Source organism: Erythrolamprus reginae, chromosome 2, assembly GCF_031021105.1.
Source record: "Erythrolamprus reginae isolate rEryReg1 chromosome 2, rEryReg1.hap1, whole genome shotgun sequence".
NCBI classification, from domain to species: Eukaryota; Metazoa; Chordata; class Lepidosauria; order Squamata; family Dipsadidae; genus Erythrolamprus; species Erythrolamprus reginae.
Genome location: NC_091951.1, coordinates 55981371 through 56003605, shown reverse-complemented (window position 1 = coordinate 56003605; position 22235 = coordinate 55981371). Strand labels below are relative to the sequence as shown.

Genomic DNA, 22235 nt, shown 5'->3' with positions numbered 1-22235 from the left:
ATATCATTAACTCTTGTTCTGAATCCAAGGAGGAGCTAGATAATTGATCTCCTTCTGAGCTGTCTGCCACACTCTCCTCCTCCCTGTCACTCATGTCTTCTTGGTCAGAGGAGCCTTCATCAGCAGATTCCACGGGGGGGGGGGGGGGCAAAACAGGCCTGCGGCATGTGGATGTCTCCCCCACATCCACAGTCCTTGGGGCAGGAGCTGGGCCAGAGCTAACCACAACAGTAACTAGAGCAGGAGCCCTCAAACTTGGCAACTTTGAGACTTGTGGACTTCAACTCCCAGAATTCTCCAGCCAGTTATGCTGAAGACCTCTGAACTAGAGGAACTGAACTGTGAGACTTCTGGCAATTATATAACTGAGAACAAATATCATTGTGATGCTCTTTCAGTCCAAGATAGCCATTACCAGATGATCAAACCCCATCAAGGAAAAGAATTAAAAGAAAAAATAAACTACTGAAGAAATTGGCATTTGAAGAAACCAAACCATCAAACTCCAAATTCTTCCACAATTTATATTATGTTGAAGCAAGCAAAACGTATCAACCTCCTTGCTTTATGGTGCCCAATCTTTTCATCCAACTCCCCAAAACAGGAAAATTGAGGGGAGGGGTTGAGAGACAAAGAAGAGGAGAAAGGAAGAGAATGCCATCAAATCTTTATTTACAGGAAGTCTGTGGTTGGATTAGACTTCTTTTTAAAGGATATAATAGAAGGAAAATAAAATATACTTTTGAATCAAGGAAAAACTACTGCAGTTCATCATGTAGGTGAACTTTGTCTCTTGGCCTGGAAGCATCTTTCTGTGCCTTTTTGTTAAATTTAGGGGTTTTTTGTTTGTGTTGTTGTAGTTTTGCTTTAATTGAAGTCATTCTTTGCTCGTTCCTAATCCTAATGGGGCAAGGCACTGGAGATCTAGCTATCTTCCCAGACATTTGGGTCAGGAAATAGGTAAATTCTGCCACTATTGATTATGAGTGGGTTATCGTTGGGTGTGTGGCAGATTAAGTCAGCTGTCTGTAAGATAGACATCTATACAAATCATATAAATTATACAGATAAAAAATACAGATTGCATCAATTGGGATCTAAAATTGTTAGTATTGCTGGTTCAACATATTCACTGCAAAGTAAATAAGACATGGATTTGAACTGTGGAACAAATTGTACTTTTTAATAAGTCCAAACTGGTTCCTTAATTAGCTTCTGTGCTAGGCAGGAAGGAAGAGACCCATAATAAGTAAGCACTTAATTTATCTGAAGCATTTCTACAGCACTCTTGGTTTCATTTTGTATTTGAGGGACCTGTGCAATTCATTCAATCATTTAGAACACGCAGTAATTACTTTTTTGCAACTTACATGTGTGCATAAAACTGTAGGAAGACTACAATAAGCTTGCCAGGTCAAGCCATTACATAATAGAAAATGTGTTCAATGCAACATCAGGATTAATTACTGTATATTAACATTTTTTCCTATTAATGCTATTCATTTATTCATCCAGTCTCTAATCATGCTATAACTGAAAGCCACAGAGCAACAATACATACGCAAAGTCAAGTATTGTGAAGTCTCCAATGCAAATTCTTGCTTGATGAGGCTAATTTTCCATTCAGTAAAGGAGCATTCTTTTATCGTTCCCTAACTATGTTTTTTTCCCCTTAATAAAGTAGAAAAGCAAATTGTGTTACCTCTCTTAATACTGTGCTTTTATAACCTCGGTAGAGTCCTAGGATACCCTAAAAAGAAATCAACAAAAACCGATCAGCTACTGCAAATTGTTAGGAAAGGCTGCCAACGTATTGAGGATTACATGATAAACAGAACAGCTTTACTGAGGATAATGTAATGGCTTCCAGGAAATTGACAATATTGATTATAAACACACTATCTATTGACTTCCTGAGTTTTATCTCACTTTTGAATGAGTTTGTCAGCTACAGCTGCTCATTGAAGGGATAATATTTAGTTAGTAACCTAGAAGAACCAAGAGAGAAAGAAATCTATTGCTTATGCTTATAGTCACTGGTTATGCAAAGTACATATCATAAAATAAAATGGAGGTAAACTTTGGCTTATGACTGTAATGGAATTCAACTTTTCTCTCTTAAGTCATGATAGTTGTATGTTGAGGCACCCTGGCGACAGACCTGATTTTACAAATATTTTAGTAATGATGGTTAAGTAAAGACCAGGTCATTAAGCAAATACGGCAGTCGTTAAACAAATGTCACCATCATTAAGTAGCCATTTTGGAGGGGGGGGTAGTGGAAACCAGCCAGAAAAGGCAACGTGTAAATCACCTCATGTTGACATGTAATGCTGCAACCAGCCGTAAAGGCAACCTGCTTGTCAAGTGTCCAAAATGCAGTCATGTGACCGTGTGTGTTTGTGTGTTTGTTTGTGTGTGTGTGTGTTGCCATCAAAACTCCAAAACTGGGTCACAAGTAACTTTTTGAGGCGTCCATCATAATTAAGTGACTGGCTGTTAAGCAAGGACTACTTGTAAGTTAAATTTAGGAGAAATGAAATATACTGCTTTTAACAGATTTAACAGCAATATGAGCAGCAAAGAAATTTAATAAATTGAGATCATTTTTTTTAAAAAAACTATACTGATTTCATTGTCATGAAAGTGTCAAATTTCCTATTTTGTTTGCCATTGTCAGTTACTTTCCAATGTAATGATTAAAATGCTCAATTGTTTTAAATCATACTTAGAAACAACTGAATTAATTAAAAAAATGGTAATCATTAAATGATTAAAATATATAACGTCATAGAAGTTATTCAAGATAACTTAATTCAATTATGTTCTAATTAAAAATAAAAACAATATGAGGCCCTGCAATGCTCGTCTCCAGCATCTTTTTTACTGCCAAGAATTTCCCGTTTAATTACTCTTTTTTAAAAAAAAGTGTGTTAAGATAGCTGCCACAGATAAGTTTCCCCATCTGCTGTAATAAAAATAAATAAAATTTCTGGAAAGTTAGAGCTCACACCGTTATACAGTCACCATAAGACAAAGAGATATTATCGGAAAATATATACACATATATATGCACTCCATGGAAAGCATAAAAGCCAACATCTAAGGAAGCCAGTTGAAGAGACTAATGAACAAATAGCAATTAATCCATTAATGGCCTGGCAATGGACCAGTAATGACAACTATAATAGCTGGAGAAGAGAAAGTGCTTCTTATCTGGATAAGAGCTTCCTTTTCTCTCATCATGGTGTTCGGCCAGTTCTAGTACAGTGTTCCCTCGATTTTCGCGGGGGATGCGTTCCAAGACCGACCGCGAAAGTTGAATTTCCGCGAAGTAGAGATGCGGAAGTAAATACACTATTTTTGGCTATGAAAAGTATCACAAGCCATCCCTTAACACTTTAAACCCCTAAATTGCAATTTCCCACCCCCCTAGCAACCATTTAGATTATTACTCACCATATTTCTTTATTAAAGTTTATTAAAAAAATATTTATTAAAGGTGGACGAAAGTTTGGTGATGACATATGACATCATCAGGTGGGAAAAACCGTGTTATAGGGGGAAAAACCACGAAGTATTTTTTAATTAATATTTTTGAAAAACCGTGGTATAGACTTTCCGCGAAGTTCGAACCCGCGAAAATCGAGGGAACACTGTAATGAGAGATAACTGGATATATAAGTGTGTACCAGTGTGTGGGTGCCTACAGTATTTTATTAAACCAGTAATGCCTTATTCCTGACCAGAACTTCTAACTGATTGATTGATTGATTGATTGATCGATCGATTGAGTGATTGCCGCTCCGAGTCCTCGGAGAGGGGCGGCATACAAATCTAATAAATTATTATTATTAATTATTATTATTGATTATTTATTTATTGTTTTTTTCTTTAAATATAACATTTTCCCCCCACAAATCCACATCCAAATTTCATATTTTACAATTCACATATCTACTTACAATATATCATAGCTTTCCACTGTCCCGATTCTTAGTCTTTTCCACACTGTCACACTGTTTTTCTCTTACTTTTCCCATCCAGTTATACCATTTCGTCTAACTAAGAACTTCTAATTGATTCTTATTTGGAAGGCTAAGTGAAAATTAACGATAAATAGCTGACTGAACTCACTCTCTCACTCTCTCTCTCTCTCTCACTCTCTCTCTCTCTCTCACTCTCTCTCTCTCTCTCTCTCTCTCTTTCTCTCTCTCTCTCTGGGTGGGTGGGTGAGGGTGAGTGCTTTCCTTGAATAAATTACCTCCACTGGCCTTAATAACTTCAAGCCACCCAATCTCAACTTCTCTGCAAATTGTTGATCAAACCAAGTGAGAACTGGAAAGTACCTGCCCCGAGGGGAGGTATTAACTCTCTATAATGACAGATACATTTTTTCAAGGGACAATTTGAGAACTTTGTAAACCCATCTAGAAAACGTTAGACAGAGGTGGGATGAGCCTGACCTGTGGGAGGAGGACAAGAAGGGATGCAGGTAAAAATTCTGCCAAACTGGTGCTTTGAAGATGGTTGTCTAACTCAGTGTATCCCAACCTTGGCCACTTGAAGGTATCTGGACTTCAACTCCCAGAATTCCCCAGCCAGCATTCGCTGGCTGGGGAATTCTGGGAGTTGAAGTTCAGATACCTTCAAGTGGCCAAGGTTGGGAAACACTGGTCTAACTCATGGCAGCCATGTTGTAAATAACCAAATCACCCCATACCCATTGTTCAAAAGTGTTCACAATATCTCCTCATGATGATGCATCTTTCAACCCTTCAAACCTAGCAACTTTCCTGAATATACTATTTATCAGCTCCAATACGTTAGAGAACCCCTTCCCATCCACTCTCCTCCCTCAATTTTCTTCAGTCTTACCTCTTCATAGACGGTTTGAGAAAGGATCCGTAAGGTACTAGAAGACGGGGACACTTGTGCTCTTTGCTTCACAACTTCAGCAGGAACTCGTATTAGACAAGCAACCTGAAATAAAAAATATAGTTTAGACCAAGGGTCGGCAACCCGCAGCTCTAGAGCCACATGCGGCTCTTTAGGCCCCCTGCTGGGCGCTGGGTCCCATCACTGTCTGGCCTCACATTCCCATTCCTCACCTGGCCTGAGAAGGTAATGGCCACGATGCGAATGGAAAAGCGGCTGGGGCTGACTCTCCAGTGCTGGTTGTGGAATACAGCCACCCCCAGAAGAGGCTTCCCTTCAGGCAACCCGCCTCCCCCTCTTGCAACTCCCTGGCTGTGGCGGGGCCAGGAGGATGCACATTATTATCATTATTATTATTATTATTATTATTATTATTATTATTATTATTATTATGTCAATACAACACAGCAAATGATATCACTATGCTGGATTTCGTATTTCATCACCAGTCGGGCGCTTCCCAAGCACCTAGGACTGCGTGATGTAGCGGCGAATTATGTTTGCCGATCCCAGTAAAGCAGCCTTTTGCAATTGACAGATGGAGATTTTGTCAATTCCGATGGTTTTCAAATGTCCGCTGAGATCCTTTGGTACTGCGCCCAGCGTGCCAAGTACCACTGGGACCACTTATTATTGTTGTTGTTGTTGTTATTTATTAGATTTATTTATTTATTTGTTATTTATTTATTTATTTATTTATTGGATTTGTATGCCGCCCCTCTCCGTGGACTCGGGGCAATTTGTATGCCACCCCTCTCCGTGGACTCGGGCGATTTGTATGCCGCCCCTCTCCGCAGACTCGGGGAGTCCCTTAAGTGAGCACCAAAGTGCAGCAAAGGTATGTACAGAGGGCAGGCGGCAGCTCACTTAAGGAGGGTCTTTGTACGTGGTTTTTCTCCTCCCCTAAGGATCTGGCCGTCGCTGTTGGTATGTCTCGGTATAGCTAGGGTATGAGACCTTTGACATACACTGAACAGAGAATTTTAACAGAGTGTGGACGTGTGGTAAAGCCAAAGAAAAAAGACACAGACTTAGTTATGCTTAATAAGTACTATTTACATATATACAAAATAGAAACAATCCATAACAAGCACTGAGCCACCCAATATAATAAGCACTAAGCAAATGCACTCCCCCCTTAAGGCAAAGCAAAAGCAAATGTGCGTTAAAGCATCATTGAGGGAAGGAGTACTGGCGCCCTCTTATGGCGAACCAGCCCAAAATATTTAAAGTGATAGTACAAGAGACTACAATAGGTAGTTTACAATAGCAAACCCTAACAACCATGTACCTTGTACTAACAATCGCCTTGCCATGTCCCGTCCCATTCCCCCTTCTCTCGGAGCTCTTCAGCTGAGTGGGGTGGGCATAAGCTCCAGCCCGAAGCAGAAGGAAGCGAAGTCTGCCTTTGCTCCAGTGATCCTCCCCCCTCCTTCTCCTCTCATGGGGGCGGGGCATGGCAGGCCAGATCCTTGGGGCAGGAGAAAATCAGCCCTATAGCTGTCTTCACACCACATTTGCACTTAAGGCAACCCTCACTTCCTGCTGCTTCGAGCTGCAGCTCACACACTCCCCACTCAGTCAAAGAGCTGCGCGGAGAGGAGACAGGACAGGACACAGCAAGGCAATGGCCAGATCCTTAGGGCAGGAAAGAAGCCACGCCCAGACCCTCCTTAAGCAAGCGGTCACCCACCCTCCCCATGTGCCTTTGCTGCACTTTGGCGCTTGCTTGAAGAGGGTCTCCCAGAATGTGCCACAGCGAAACATGGGAGTTGCAAGAGGGGGGGGGGAGGTCACCCAAAAAGAAGCCACCTCTCGGGTTGGTGATCATTCCTAACACAGAGAGAAGGGCAGAGAGAGAAAGAGATGGGCGAAAGAGAGAGATGAGGGAGGGAGAGAGAGAGGAAAAGGAAAAGATAGAAAGAGAGATGGAGAGAAAGAGAAAGGGAAAAGACTTAATGAGGAAAGGAAAGACTTAATGAACTCAATCTGTATAGTCTGGAGGACAGAAGGAAAAGGGGGGGACATGATCGAAATATTTAAATATGTTAGAGGGTTAACTAAGGTCCAGGAGGGAAGTGTTTTTAATAGGAAAGTGAACACAAGAACAAGGGGACACAATCTGAAGTTAGTTGGGGGAAAGATCAAAAGCAACATGAGAAAATATTATTTTACTGAAAGAGTAGTAAATCCTTGGAACAAACTTCCAGCAGACATGGTTGATAAATCCACAGTAACTGAATTTAAACATGCCTGGGATAAACATATATCCATCCTAAGATAAAATACAGAAAATAGTATAAGGGCAGACTAGATGGACCATGAGGTCTTTTTCTGCCGTCAGTCTTCTATGTTTCTATGTTTCTAAGAGAGAGAGAGAGAGAGATACCTTTTTTCTGATAAAAAAGAAAAACAGCTACAAAACCTGGATAGGCATAGCGGAGGGGGGTCATGTGACTTGGTGGGAGTGACATCGAGTTGGCCACGCCCACCCAGTTTTTGTGGCTCTGGGTGTTTTGTTTTCTCTGGGAAACGAGTCCAAATGGCTCGTTTAAATGGTTTTTTAAGGTTGCCTACCCCTGATTTAGAGTAAGACCTTGATTGAGGATTACAATGGCCAAGAAACCTGTGGCCTTAATGTGAGCAGTGCAGGACTAACACAACATTATTCACTACAGAAATCAGATGTCAGAAGGAAATCTGATAAAATATCTACAGACCCCTCACATCCAGGATATAAGCTGTTTCAACTCTTCCCTTAGGATGTCACTATATGCATTACATGCCAAAACAGTTTTTCCCTGATGCCATCACTCTGCTGAACACCTAATTCATACATCACTGTCTTGTGCTTAAGGATATTTATGCATGCTGTATGGCTGTTGTGTTATTATTATCCTTCTCATCTTCTCTACTATCCTGTCTTATTGGTATCAAATTATGATATCTCATTATTATATCTGCCTGACGACCGGCAGCAGGGAAAGCCGCGGGGATTGGCGCCTTCTCCAAGGTGCTGATTGGCCGCGTTTACTAAGTAACAATGCAGGCGGGAGATTATGCTGTTCTGTATTGGTTGGCTCCTCAGCCTGTCTGCTGTATAAATGTTATGCTGTTTGCTGAAACCTTTCATGTGTGTATCTGCCTGCTCTGGCACGAGTTCTTATAATAAACGGCCTGAATTATACGTGAGTTCCAGTTATTACATTTGGCGACGAGGATTCCTACTATTGTGGGTAACTATACTTACCACAATGTCTACCCACGTATCTTTTCCCCCCTTTGATCCACAAGGGGAGACCTGGGACTCATACGTGGCCAGGTTTGACTGTTTTCTAATTGCAAATGGATTTTCAGAGATTTCCGGTGACCGTAAAAGGGCTTATTTCCTCGGATTTTGCGGCACGGAAATGTTCGAGACAGCTCGAGCCTTGTTTGCCCCGGTTTCCATAAACAATGTGCCCTGGGACGAGTTTCTTAAAACTCTTCAAGATCATTATGCCCCGGCTCCCTCCCGTTGTGCTCGACGGTATAAATTCTATCAAAGGAATCAAGGTGAGGGGGAATCGATAAATGACTATGTAGCTGCTTTACGCAGGGCGGCTCTTTATTGTGAGTTTTTGGATTTGAACGATTACCTCCTTGATAGACTGGTATTTGGCATAAGAGATGGTCGCCTCAAGCGGCGTTTATTGGCCATCCAGGATTTATCATTTCACACAGCTTTGTCAGAGGCCAGGGCATTTGAATTGTCCACACAATCTGTGGCAGCCATGGACTCCTCAGTCAATGTCACCTTGCCAAGTAGCCCTTCCCCAGACAAGCCAGGGGTGCCTGCAGAAGCAGACGGGGCAGCGGCGCCTACTGAGGAGGAAGTTTGTCGGTTGACTGCGAGTCGTGGACGGGAGCAGCCTGCCACCCGGCCCCGGGCCCCACTGTCTCCTTGCCGTGGGTGCGGAGGGGGGCATCTCAGAGTAAATTGCTCTTTCCGTGGCGCTTCTTGCTGGCGCTGTGGTGCAAAAGGGCATATCGCTAAGGTTTGCCGGTCCCGTAGATCTCCTCCGCCGGCTCAAAGGGAGCAAAAAGACTATTCTAACTCAGGCTCTCGGTGGCAGCGACGATCCTCGTATTCTCGCCGGGAAGACTGCAATGCTATTTTTACTTCTCCGCGTTCGACTACAGCGTACGTGCGAAAGACGTCCTCCTCGGTGGACAAGATTTCTGTGTGTGTGCGCCTGGGCCACACTGTTTGCCCGATGCAAGTTGACACTGGATCCGCCCGATCCCTGGTGTCCTGGTCGACGGCAAAACGATGTTTTCCCGCGCTACGGAAGTCTCAACTTCGGCCGTGTCAGCTCAACCTCAAGGACTATCAGGGAACTCTCATTCCTCTTGTGGGGGAGGGTACCTTTACTGTTCAATTTAAGGCTTTTTCAGGCAAATTACCTTTAATTATTGTGAATGGGCCTTTTGCCAATTTGTTGGGTTTGGACTGGTTTACTGCTTTGGGGTTATCTGTTACGGGAGTGAATGCTGTAAGGGAGGAGACGGGTTTTGACAGGTGGGCCAAGGAATTTCCCTCGGTGTTCGATTCCAGCCTGGGCTGTTACAAGGGCTCATTGATATCTTTTAGCTTAGACCCAAATGTCCCAGCTGTCCGACTTAAACCCCGCCGTGTACCCATTCCTCTGAGGCCCAAAGTGGACGAAGAATTGGATAGATTAATTAGCCAAGGGGTTTTAGAACCTATTGACCAGGCAAAATGGGAAACCCCAGTAGTTATTGCGGTCAAGGGGGATGGGGGAATTCGCTTGTGTGGCGATTATAAATGTTCTATCAACCGGGCGCTTGCACATCATTCCTACCCCCTGCCAGTTGTGCAGCAGCTGCTCCACTCACTAGGAAAGGGCAGGTTGTTCGCGAGGCTGGATTTAACGCAAGCGTACCAGCAGTTACCTGTAGACCCCCAAACTGCTGAGGCGCAATCGATAATTACTCACCGGGGGGTGTTTAAGTGCAACCGACTTCAATTCGGGGTGTCTATTGCCCCTGGAATTTTCCAGGGGCTCATGGAGCGGTTGCTCTACGGAATTGGGGGAACTGTCCCCTATTTCGATGATGTATTGGTTTCTGGGGGGACGGTGGAGGAGTTGGAAATGAGAACGAGACAGGTACTGTCTAAGTTTAGAGACGCTGGACTCAAGTTAAAGGCAAAAAAGTGTGTTTATGGGGTCCCGAGTGTGGAATTTTTAGGTTTCACAGTAGATGCTGAGGGAATCCACCCCACAGGGGATAAGACGAGGGCAATTAAGGAGGCGCCGAGGCCACAGTCAAAACAAGAGCTGCAAGCATTTTTAGGTTTATTAAATTTTTATGCCGTATTTTTGCCTCACAAGGCATCGGTCGCTGAGCCGCTCCATAGGCTGCTGGATAAGGAAGCTGTTTGGCATTGGGGGCGGCGGGAAGAGTCCGCATTTTTGGCGGTAAAAGAAATTCTGACTTCCAACAGTGTACTTGCCCAGTACTCCCCAACGTTGCCTTTAATTCTTACATGCGACGCTTCACAGTTCGGCGTGGGGGCGGTGCTGAGCCATAAGTTGCCAGATGGGAAGGAGGCTCCATTGGCATTCTTCTCCCGCACTCTAGCTAAGGCAGAACGGAATTATGGGCATATCGATAAGGAGGCTTTGGCTCTGATCGCGGGGGTGCGGAAATTCCACAACTATCTGTATGGCCGGCACTTTGAGCTCGTCACGGACCATCAGCCTCTGTTAGGGTTACTAGCTGGGAACAGGCAGAGTCCGATTGTGCTGTCTCCGCGCATGTCGCGCTGGATAATATTTTTAGCCAATTATTGTTATACGTTGACTTACCGGCCGGGCCGTCACATTGCTCACGCGGATGCCTTGAGTAGATGTCCCCTTACGGAGCTCCTGTCAGATCCTGCTCCAGCCAGCACGGTTTTGGCCATTGGGGATGAGCCTGTTTTATTGGCAGCTCCGGAGGTAGCCAGGGAGACGGGGAAAGATTTAGTTTTGTCCAGGGTTAAGCAGTGGATTCTCCGGGGCTGGCCTGCCTCTTCTCCTGGGGAAGAATTTGCCCTATATTTCCGTAGCAAGCTAGAGCTGTCAGTGGAAAGGGGTTGTGTGCTCCGTGGGAGTAGAGTAGTAATTCCCCCCAAGCAACGGGCACATGTACTGTCTGTGTTACACAAAGGACATCCCGGCATTGTCCGTATGAAAGGGCTTGCTAGGGACTATGTTTGGTGGCCTGGCATGGATAAGGAGATAGAACAGCGGGTGGCAGCTTGCCAGGTGTGCCAAGAGAGTAGGTCTCTTCCCCCCCGAGCGGAATCGTTGAGTTGGGAGCCACCTGCGGGGCCATGGGCAAGGCTACACATTGATCTGGCGGGTCCTTTTATGGGCGAGAATTTTTTAATAGTCGTGGATGCCCACTCTAAGTGGCTGGAGGTGGCCCGCTTGAGGTCTACTCAGTCTATGGCTATTGTAACAGTTTTGGAAACGTTGTTCGCATCTCATGGGTTCCCTGACATACTTGTCTCGGACAATGGCCCTCAATTCACTTCTGTGGCTTTTGAGTCGTTTTTAGCAGCTGTGGGCATCAGACATGCCCTGGCATCGCCTTGGCATCCCGCCGGAAATGGGCAGGCGGAACGCATGGTGCGCTCTGCCAAGGATGCCCTCAAACGGATGCCACATGGGTCATGGCACCAGAGAGTCACGGAGTTGCTAATGGCTCAGCACTCCACGCCATGTGTGGCAACGGGTAAGACTCCGGCCGAATTGTTAATGGGCAGGAAGCTGAGGATTACCCTGGACAGGTTACATCCCTTATATGCCCCTGCTGCACAGTGGCCAGAGCCAGCGGGAAGGAGAATAGAGGTAGGTGACAGGGTGTATGTGCGGGCATACGCAGGGGGGCAGAACTGGAAGCGGGCAACTATAAGTAGAGCATTGGGGCCTCGTTCCTTTGAAACAATATTAAGGGATGGCCGGGTTTGGAAAAGGCACTTAGACCAAATCAGGGTGGACCGGGCAAGAGATCAGGAAGTCACTGAGAGCGGGGGAGGGTTGCTGGAAAGAGAGGTGTTTCCATTACCACCCCAAGCCAGGGAACTAGGAAGTCCTGCCCCAGACATCTGTTCAGGAGTGGCTTCTCCACACAGAGAGTTAAGGGAAAGATTGACAGAGTTGGAGGCCAAGCCGGAGTGTCAGGAAGGGCTCAGACGCTCCAGCAGGATTTCAAAAAAACCCGCCTATCTGAAGGATTACGTTTGCTCCAACCAAGAAGAAAGGAGTGTTATATCTGCCTGACGACCGGCAGCAGGGAAAGCCGCGGGGATTGGCGCCTTCTCCAAGGTGCTGATTGGCCGCGTTTACTAAGTAACAATGCAGGCGGGAGATTATGCTGTTCTGTATTGGTTGGCTCCTCAGCCTGTCTGCTGTATAAATGTTATGCTGTTTGCTGAAACCTTTCATGTGTGTATCTGCCTGCTCTGGCACGAGTTCTTATAATAAACGGCCTGAATTATACGTGAGTTCCAGTTATTACAACTGTCTTGTGCTTAAGGATATTTATGCATGCTGTATGGCTGTTGTGTTATTATTATCCTTCTCATCTTCTCTACTATCCTGTCTTATTGGTATCAAATTATGATATCTCACCACATGTGATTCAAATTCTGGTGTTCTGAAAACAAACAAACCAAACCAAAAACAAGCCTCAACATTCTCTTCTCAAGCTGGTTCTGTAGAATGGTCTCTTTTCGTAGGCTTGTCAAGATGTATTGATGTATTCCACAATAGAACGATGACAATTTCACCTTCCATCAGAACTCTTCCGCTGATTGCATTTCGTTTATTGTACATGTCACAAAGCGCTAATGGCAAAGAGCATACTGGACCAATTGTAGTCTCCAAACACTCTTCAAGGGTAGCCCCATGTACAACACATTGCAATAATCCAGCCGTGAGGTGAAAAGGGCATGAATGACCGTGAGAAGAGCCTCTCGATCCAAGTAGGGTTTCAATTGGTGCATTAGTTGAACCTCTGCAAAGGTCCCCCTAGCTACGACCTTAAGAGCCAAGGTGGTTTAGGGAAGAGCCTTCTCTGTGGCGGCCCCGGCCCTCTGGAACCAACTCCCCCCGGAGATTAGAACTGCCCCCACCCTCCCTGTCTTTCGTAAACTACTCAAGACTCACTTATACCGCCAGGCATGGGGGAGTTGAGACACCTTCCCCCCAGGCTTTTTTTTATACTTTGTTTTATGTTTGGTATGAATGTGCTGTTTGGTTGTTGTTTTTTAATAATGATAGGGTTTTATATGTTTTTTATTATTAGATTTGTTCCACTGCTATATTGTTTTTATTACTGTTGTGAGCCGCCCCAAGTCTTCGGAGAGGGGCAGCATACAAATCTAATAAATAAAATAATAATAAAAAGAATAGATAATCCGTTTTATCCAACAACCGTTAGAGCTGGAGAGTCACAACTTTCTCTACAACCTTTCCCACAAAGGGAAGGTTGGAGACTGTAAGAAAGTTTGTTAGTTCTGAAAGATCCAGGAAAGGCTTTTTGAGGAGGGGCCTCACAACTGATATAGATGATACTGATGATTTGATATTTTTCTTCGACAAATGTTATGCATACTGACCATCAGTATGGACAAAGAAACATAGCTTGGACAGGATTTAAAAGTCAGCTAGATGAAACCCTGTCCAATCAAGGAATCTACAGTAGCATCCCTGGCAGACAGTCATCCAGCATATAAGAGAGAGGCGGGAGGGAGAGTGGCAGGGAGAGGGAGGGAGAGATATGTCACTATCTCCCAAATCTGTCAGTTTCACCTTTAAATAGTTCTTACCAATAGTAATCTTTTCCTGATGCGCAACCAAAACCTTCCATTTCAACTCTACGATCCCTTATACTGTCTTCTAAAGCAATTTTATATGAATTGAATGAATATCTACGTATATCTTCAGGTACTTTTTTTCCTATCTTCCCTTTTATTTATTTTGTATTTTTTTTTTTTTGAGGATTGCCTTAAACATTTCATTATTTAACATATGGGTCAATACTGCCATCTAGTGATCACAACTGCAGTACTTCATAGGTACAGGTCTATCTTCCTTGAAAAATATTGACACTAACTCTTTCAAATGTTTACAGGGACAATGGGGAAAAAAACCTCACAATTTTTGTGCTCTACATCTACCTCTATACTACACTAAAACTCTTGTCATTACCATCAACGGGGCAAAAGAGTGCATCACAGGGCAAGAATTTTTGAATCAAGCTACCTCAAAAGGGCTTAGATGCACCCAATACATCCGAAATCAGAGAGCTGTAACTCCTGAGGGAATTAAATTTGGGGACGTTGTTCTTTGAGCTGTTGCTGTGGTCATATGATCACCATTTTGAACAGTCCATGACAATTTCCCAGCCAGTCTTGCAATCCCAACAGAAAGGAATTGAGTCATCAAAACTCATTCCTATCACCCATTTCCTCCCACTTATGACTGTACAAATGTAACTTGTTGCTTGTATCCTTACGATTTTTATTAATATTGTTTCCTCATCGCTTATTTGACCCCTAGGACAATCATTAAGTGTTGTACCTCATGATTTTTGACAAATGTATATTTCCTTTTATGTACACTGAGAGCATACGTGTCAAGACAAATTCCTTGTGTGTCCAAGCACACTTGGCCAATAAAGAATTCTATTCTATTCTATTCTATTCCATGTGGCTCTTAAAGAAACAATGGTCGTGTGCTGTTGCAATGGTCATAACGGGAACCAGCCTTCTCTGTGGCGGCCCCGACCCTCTGGAACCAGCTCCCCCCAGGGATTAGGACTGCCCCCACCCTCCTTGCCTTTCGTAAACTTCTTAAAACCCACCTCTGCCGTCAGGCATGGGGGAACTGAGACATCTCCCTTGCCTATGCAGTTTTATGTATGGTATGCTTGTGTATATGTTTCTTATATAATGGGGTTTTTTAGGCTTTTAATGTAAAATTGTTATTTTAGACTTAATATTAGATTTGTTATTACACATTGTTTTATCTCTGTTGTGAGCCGCCCCGAGTCTGCGGAGAGGGGCGGCATACAAATCTAAATAATAATAATAATAATAATAATAATAATAATAATAATAACAACAACAACAACAACAACAACTCAAGTGCTGTTTTTCAATGCTGTTGTAGATTAGATTAGATTAGATTTATTGGATTTATATGCCGCCCCTCTCCGCAAACTCGGGGCGGCTCACAACAATAATAAAAAATAGTACATAATAACAAATCCAATGCCCACCAATCTAATTACAATTTAAAATTAGTAATTTCATAAAACAATCCCAATATATATAAAAAACAGGCACACAGTCAATCAATCAACAACATGGGCAAGGGGGAGGTGTTTTAGTTCCCCCATGCCTGACGGCAGAGGTGGGTCTTAAGGAGTTTACGAAAGGCAGGGAGGGTGGGGGCAATCCTAATCTCAGAGGGGAGCTGGTTCCAGAGAGTCGGGGCCCCCACAGAGAAGGTTCTTCCCCTGCGTCCCGCCAGACGACATTGTTTAGTCGATGGGACCCGAAGAAAGCCAACTCTGTGGGACCTAACCGGTCGCTGGGATTCGTGCGGCAGGAGGCGGTCCCGAAGATATTCTGGTCCGGTGCCATGAACAGCCACTAACTGTTGTAAGTCGAGGGCTATGTATACATTTTAAAGATTCATAACTGAAAGATCTCAATTGCATTACTCAATGTGGGAAATTAATCTAAATAAAAATAACAGAAAGCCACCTAGGCCACATGCAACCTTATTTGATCTCCTAAGTAAGCTGCCAAAATTCAGCAAGAAAAATTATTGTACCTATTTTGTGTAGAAAGTAAGGAACAAAGAAAGCACGTTAAGCATTTTCAATCATTCATTTTCCCTTTTAAATCCCTTACAAATCTCATATCCCAGTACCTGAAAGAACAGAAAATTCAACATTGCTGTGTTACCAGTCATGTAGTCCTTCAAGTTCTGGGTTCCAAAATATCATACTGTACAATAATAAGTTAAACATGAATAATATGTTCATTCCTCATCCCTCCAACATTTCTTCTCTCTGGTTTGGTTTCACCTTGAGCTCTATGGACACTCACTATGAGTGACTGTAACCTAGACTTTAGCACTCAGAAAATTGGACACTCTACAAAAACCAAAAATAAAAACAAGATCTTTTCAAAACAGGTGTGCCTCCAAAACAGAGTTTTCATCAGTAAAATTTTATCATTTAACTTGCTTGGCGTGAACTTCTTATCACAGGCCAGTATCATCAATCATTCTTTTTTATCGCACTAACTCATCACCTAATCAGAGGAGACAGACTGAGGTGTGATCAGAAAGCGTGATGTGAAAGTTAACAATGAAGCTAGTTGCTTTGTGACCCAGACAAAAATGGGCACACTGTATCCTGACATTGCCAGACTGAAGCAATCCTTTCTCTTGAAGGTCTGCATTAGTAGCCGTGGTCTTTGTGACCCTGGAGCTGCGTCTCCCTACAGCCATGGAGGTCCACTGGGTCACTCAGTCCAACAGATTTCACAAGGCTCTCATTTTAAGAATAAACTTAGAGGAGGGAAGGAGAGCTATGTAAACTTGAAGCCTGGAAGAAACCTTAAAAGAATTAAACTTAGGTCCATCTCTGTATATATCATCTATCCATCCATCCATCCATCCATCCATCCATCCATCCATCCATCTATCATCTATCTAGCAATCTATCTATCATCTATCAACCTATCATTTATCTATCTATCTATCTATCTATCATTTAACTATCTATCTATCTATCTCTATAATGTATCATCTATCTATCTATCTATCTATCATCTATCCATCAACCTATCATCTATTTATCCTCTATCATCTATCAACCTATCCTCTATCAATCATCTATCATCTATCTATCAACCTATCATCTATCTATCATCTATCTATCAACCTATCATCTATCAACCTATCATCTATCTATCATCTATCTATCAACCTATCATCTATCTATCCTCCCTCTGATGGATGGATGGATTGAGATAGACAGACCGACAGACAGACAGACAGACAGACAGACAGACAGACAGACAGACAGACAGACAGACAAATGATATAAATTGTAGTCCTATTAGCCTTAAAGCTAGTTTAGTTATTCTGAAAGTTGTAGCCCCAACAATTTTGAAGTTTATTCAAGGTGGGATGAAGAAGCCTGGGGATCATAGTCCAATAGCTCTTCTGAGAGTTAAAGTAAAAGGCCAATCACACACACACACACATCTTGAAAATGCTAATTGTAAGGGAGGATGTAAAGACTAAAGTCACAGCTACAACAAGAAAAACAGGGGGAGACAGTGGGAACAAGGATATGAAGTCTACTGCTGAACCAGAGGTGCAATCCCCAAATAATCTACAAATATATATTTATATACTACTACGTAGCCAGGACTACCTGTAACTACTATGCCAGTGATGGTGAACCTTTGACACAGGTGCCACAAGTGGCACACAGAGCCATATCTGCTGGCACCCGAGTCGTTGTCCTAGCTCAGTTCCAGTGTGCATATGTGTGCCAGCCAACTTATTTTTGGCTCACGCAGAGGCTCTGGGAGGACGTTTTTAGCTTCCAGAGAGCCTCTGGAGGGATGGGAGAGGGTGTTTTTACTCTTCCTCAGCTCCAGGGAAGCCTGAGGACAGCGAAACATAAGCCTACTGGGCCCACGAGAAGTTGGGAAACAGGTCGTTTGCAGCCTCCAGAGGGCCTCTGGGGGAAGCTGTTTTCGTCCTCCCCAGGTATTGAATTATGGGTGTGGGCACTTGCGCTTGTGCGATAGCACACACGCATGTTTTTTCGGCACCCAAGGGAAAAAAGGTTCACTATCACTGTACTATACTGTTTATCCCTTTGAACAACACTCTTGGGAATTTGGGGGTTAGGAGGAAACAGCAACACCCACAGCATAGTAAATCCTATAAACCGAAGTAATATGGGTAATAAAAAAAACAACAGAAAGGGAACGTGCCTGAATATAATTCCCATAAAAACCATGTGGGCAGCTGATCAGATAGCTGACACTTCTTAATTTGCTGGTTGAGCCTTTAATTGTGTGATGAATCTGCTGGCATTGCTTGTCACTCTCTGCTTCCATTCATCTTGATTTGCAAGCAATTTCAAGCTGCAGCTGTAATTTAAGTTTCCTCCCAATATAGCTGCCCTTCATTTTCTCCACCAGGTTCTAGTGGCAGAATCTCATCCCCCCCCCTCCCCAGCACTTTTAACAATGTGTTATCTGTTCCCTTACACAGGAGTTTGGCAGAATCCTAGCATCTTTATAACACGAACAAGCCTAAAAAGTGTATGAATATTTCAGAACCTATCGTGATTTATACAAGAGTCACTGCTCATGTCCTATCGGTCCCTTTGTTGTATATTGGATCACAGACATCTGATTTATGCAGCTGAGCTTCATACAACATTCAAAACTAAAGCAGGCTACATTATGGGTTTGAGCAGCATGCAAATCCAGTCATTATGGCATATAAACCATACTTTCAAGCATAAGATCTTGTTCAAGCCAGATAAATAGTTGACTAATGCAATGTTTGTTTAGTAATTATTTAATTAATAGACCTAATTTTGTTTAATACTGTTTTACCATAAAATTAATATACAAAGAGTAAAACAAAAAAAAGTGAAACAAAGCCAAGGCATACATTCAACCCTAGTGACAGCAACAACAAAAGAAAAAAATATAGTGTACAAAAGAGGAGGAAAAATTGACCAATTAAATTTAACATGATGAATGGCAACTTATGTGGAGCAGGAACTTTAAAATGACACTAGCCATTCCATATAAAGAAAATTTAATCAAAATGTATTATAGATGGCACACTACCCCTGTAAAATTAGCGAAAGTAAACAAGAAATTATCTCCCGCCTGCTGGAAATGTCTAAAGGAACAAGGTACATACTTTCACTTACGGTGGCAATGCGAAAAATCCCAGGCATACTGGAAAAAAATAGGAATCTGGCTAGATGAAATCCTCAACATAGAGGATAAAACTCCAGAATGTTTCCTCTTGGGTATCATAAGACAAAATTTGAAAAAAAAATCAAATTTATCTAGTTATACAGTGATACCTTGTCTTACAAACTTAATTGGTTCCGGGACAAGGTTCTTAAGGTGAAAAGTTTGTAAGACGAAACAATGTTTCCCATAGGAATCAATGGAAAAGCAATTAATGTGTGCAAGCCCAAAATTCACCCTTTTTGCCAGCCAAAGCGCTCGTTTTTGTGCTGCTGGGGTTTCCCTGAGGCTCCCCTCCATGGGAAACCCCACCTCCGGACTCCTGTGTTTTTGTGATGTTGCAGGGAAATCCCAGTAGGTGAATCCCAGCATTGCAAAAACGGGCACTTCGCTGGCAACGGAAGTCTGGAGGTGGGATTTTCCAGCGAAGGGAGCATCAGTGAAATGGCAGAATTGCAAAAACACCGAAGTCCTCGAAACCCCACCTCCAGACCTCTGTGTTTTTGTGATGCTGCGATTTCACTGAGGCTCCCCTCGCTGGGAAACCCCACCTCCGGACTTCTGTTGCCAGCGAAGCGCCCGTTTTTGCACTGCTGGGATTGCCCTGCTGGGATTCCCCTGCAGCATTACAAAAACATGGAATTCCGGAGGTGGGGTCTCCCCTCGAGGGGAGCCTCAGGGGAATCCCAGCAGTGCAAAAACGGGTGCTTCGCTGGCAATGGAAGTCTGGAGGCGGGGCATCCCAGTGGCGGCAGTGGGTTTGTAAGGTGAAAGTAGTTTGTAAGAAGAAGCAAAAAAAATCTTAAACCCCAAGTTTGTATCTCGAAAAGTTTGTATGATGAGGCGTTTGTAAGATGAGGTTTCACTGTACATATTACTACAGCGGCCAGACTAGAATTCGCACAATGGTGGAAAAATGATGACATGCCACATGATGGACTAATATTAGAAAAGATTAGAAGCTGCGCATAAAATGACCAAACTAACTATGGAACTTAGAAATAACGAAGATTCTGTCTTTTATAACTGCTGGGACTCTTTCTATTGCTGATTAGAAAAGGGAAAAAATCTGATTGATTAACAATTGTAATTGTATGTATACAAAAATAACAGTCTGGTGTTTATTCTATTTTAGTAAAAGATTGAAATAACATATGTACTAAACCAAACCTATCTATCTATACCTTTTCTGCTATTTCATACTCAACTTTATCTCTTATTTATATACAATGTAATTATTTAACTATACTATATCGGGATATTGAGAATATTTATAGCACAACTTATTATCATAGATCTGCCATTCACCCGCCCAACATTTTAAATGTATTTTCCGTTGTTATTGTATAGTGTCTATTGATGTTTATATGTTGTTATGTCTTTTGAATATAGTCTTGTAAATAAAAAATTTAAAAAATCAAAAAAAAAATTAACATTTAACATGTAGGATCCATCCTGGCTAGGAGTTGAAAGAAAAGAAAAAGCAGTCAACAGGTCTTTTTTAAAAAACAGAGTTTATTTTGTTTGGATATGCTGAAACATAAACCCTGCATTCTGTTCAAATATTCATGACTGGGAGAGCCATATTAACAAGGTCAGCCAATGAATAGGCATAGCAACTCAGACGGCCAATAGGAACTAACCAGGGACAGATTCCTGATTGCACTGCTACCGGTGCGCTGCACTTACAGCTTTGCATCTGCTGCAGGCACGTGCACATGTCTCAATGAGATTTTGCTTCTGTGCATGCACAGAAAGCTAAATTTTGTGAGGGGACACATGCATGCGTCCCCTCACAAAATGGGGGGGGGGAATTGCTTCTGCAAAATGGATATTTTTTTTGCTTCTGCGCATGCACAGAGGCAAAAAATTGCCGAAATCTCACAGCTGTGTCCCCTCGTGAGATTTTGCTTCCTGCTCACGCGCAGAAGCAAAATCTTGCTTGGGTGCACACGCATGCCCACAGAATCAAAGCTGTTTGCGCAGCTCAATTTTCGCTACTGGTATGCCGTCCTTATCCATGCTGGTAGCAACCCGATACTGGAGCTAACAACTTCTGAGTCTGCGCAGAGAATTGAAACTGAATACTTAAGCTTAAGGCTGGGTTGTGACTCCAGTCCTCTCTGTTCTCTGTCCTCTCTGTACTACTCTGATGAAATGAAACTAACTCCTGCTTTTTATTTCCTTGAAGAAATAATCTGCTAATGGTATTGTAAATTTATTTATTTATTGTTTATTAATTGGATTTGTATGCCGCCCTTCTCCGAGGACTCAGGGCAGCTCACAACATAACAAAAAAAACATAGCAGTATACATCTAAGAATCCAATTAATATGACTAAAAAGACTTTAAAAGCTTCAATACAGTTAAAAATATCATCTGTTGTTATGTTTATAAAGAAGTTTCCAGCTGAATCAGTTATCTGTGTGTGCTTCTGGTTTTGATTTTGCAACAAATTTTAATACATTCATACACCATAGTAATCCAAATCCAAGCTATATTGGGAATGAAAGAATTAAGTCATGTAACTATAGTGTATGTAGTGACCAGTGATGGGCTATCAAAATTTTTACTACCACACTGTGGGCGCGGCTTATGCATTTTGTTTCAACATCTTTCGGTGCAAATTGGGTGCTCTGGGGTAGAGCTCCAAATTTTGCTACCGGAGCTGCGTTCTTGACCGTTCATGTAGGAGCCCATCACTGGTAGTGACTACAGCTAGTCCTCGACTTATAAACATTCATTTAGTGACCATTTGAAGTTACAACTGCAGCATCTTCAAGATCGTGTGATCAAAATTCAGATGCTTGGCATCATACATATTTAGTGAATCAGTTTTTCTGGTTCACCAGTTTTAGTGAACCATATTTAGTGTTCATCGTTATTGTATCCTGGGATCAGGTGATTACTTTTTGACAAGCAAAATCGACAGGGAAGCCAAATTCACTTAACAACTGCGTTACTAACTGAACAAATGCAGGAGTTCACTTAACATCTACAGTAAGAAATGGGGCAAACCCCACTTAACAATTGTCTCTCATAGCAACAGAAGTTTTGGGCTCAATTGTTATCCTACATCGAGGACTAGCTGTGTAGTGACTCTCCGGGTTTTAAGCTGATCCCAGGCCACCTAGGACCTTCTGTAGGCAAAGCACGCTCTGGATGACTCAGCCATGGAGCCTCCTTAAAACAGAGAGCAACACAA

General features: G+C 42.8%; 1 protein-coding gene across 1 annotated transcript in view; it reads right to left on the bottom strand.

Annotated features, from left to right (window-relative positions):
* Positions 1-22235, bottom strand: part of SLC25A26 (solute carrier family 25 member 26) — a 173924-nt gene that overhangs the window by 131571 nt on the left and 20118 nt on the right. Inside the window, exons 4-5 of the mRNA XM_070738180.1 lie at positions 4879-4983; positions 1703-1750 (exon numbers count right to left, since the gene is read on the bottom strand). Coding sequence (XP_070594281.1) covers positions 1703-1750; positions 4879-4983 — 153 coding nt within the window. The remainder of the gene's footprint in view (positions 1-1702; positions 1751-4878; positions 4984-22235) is intronic.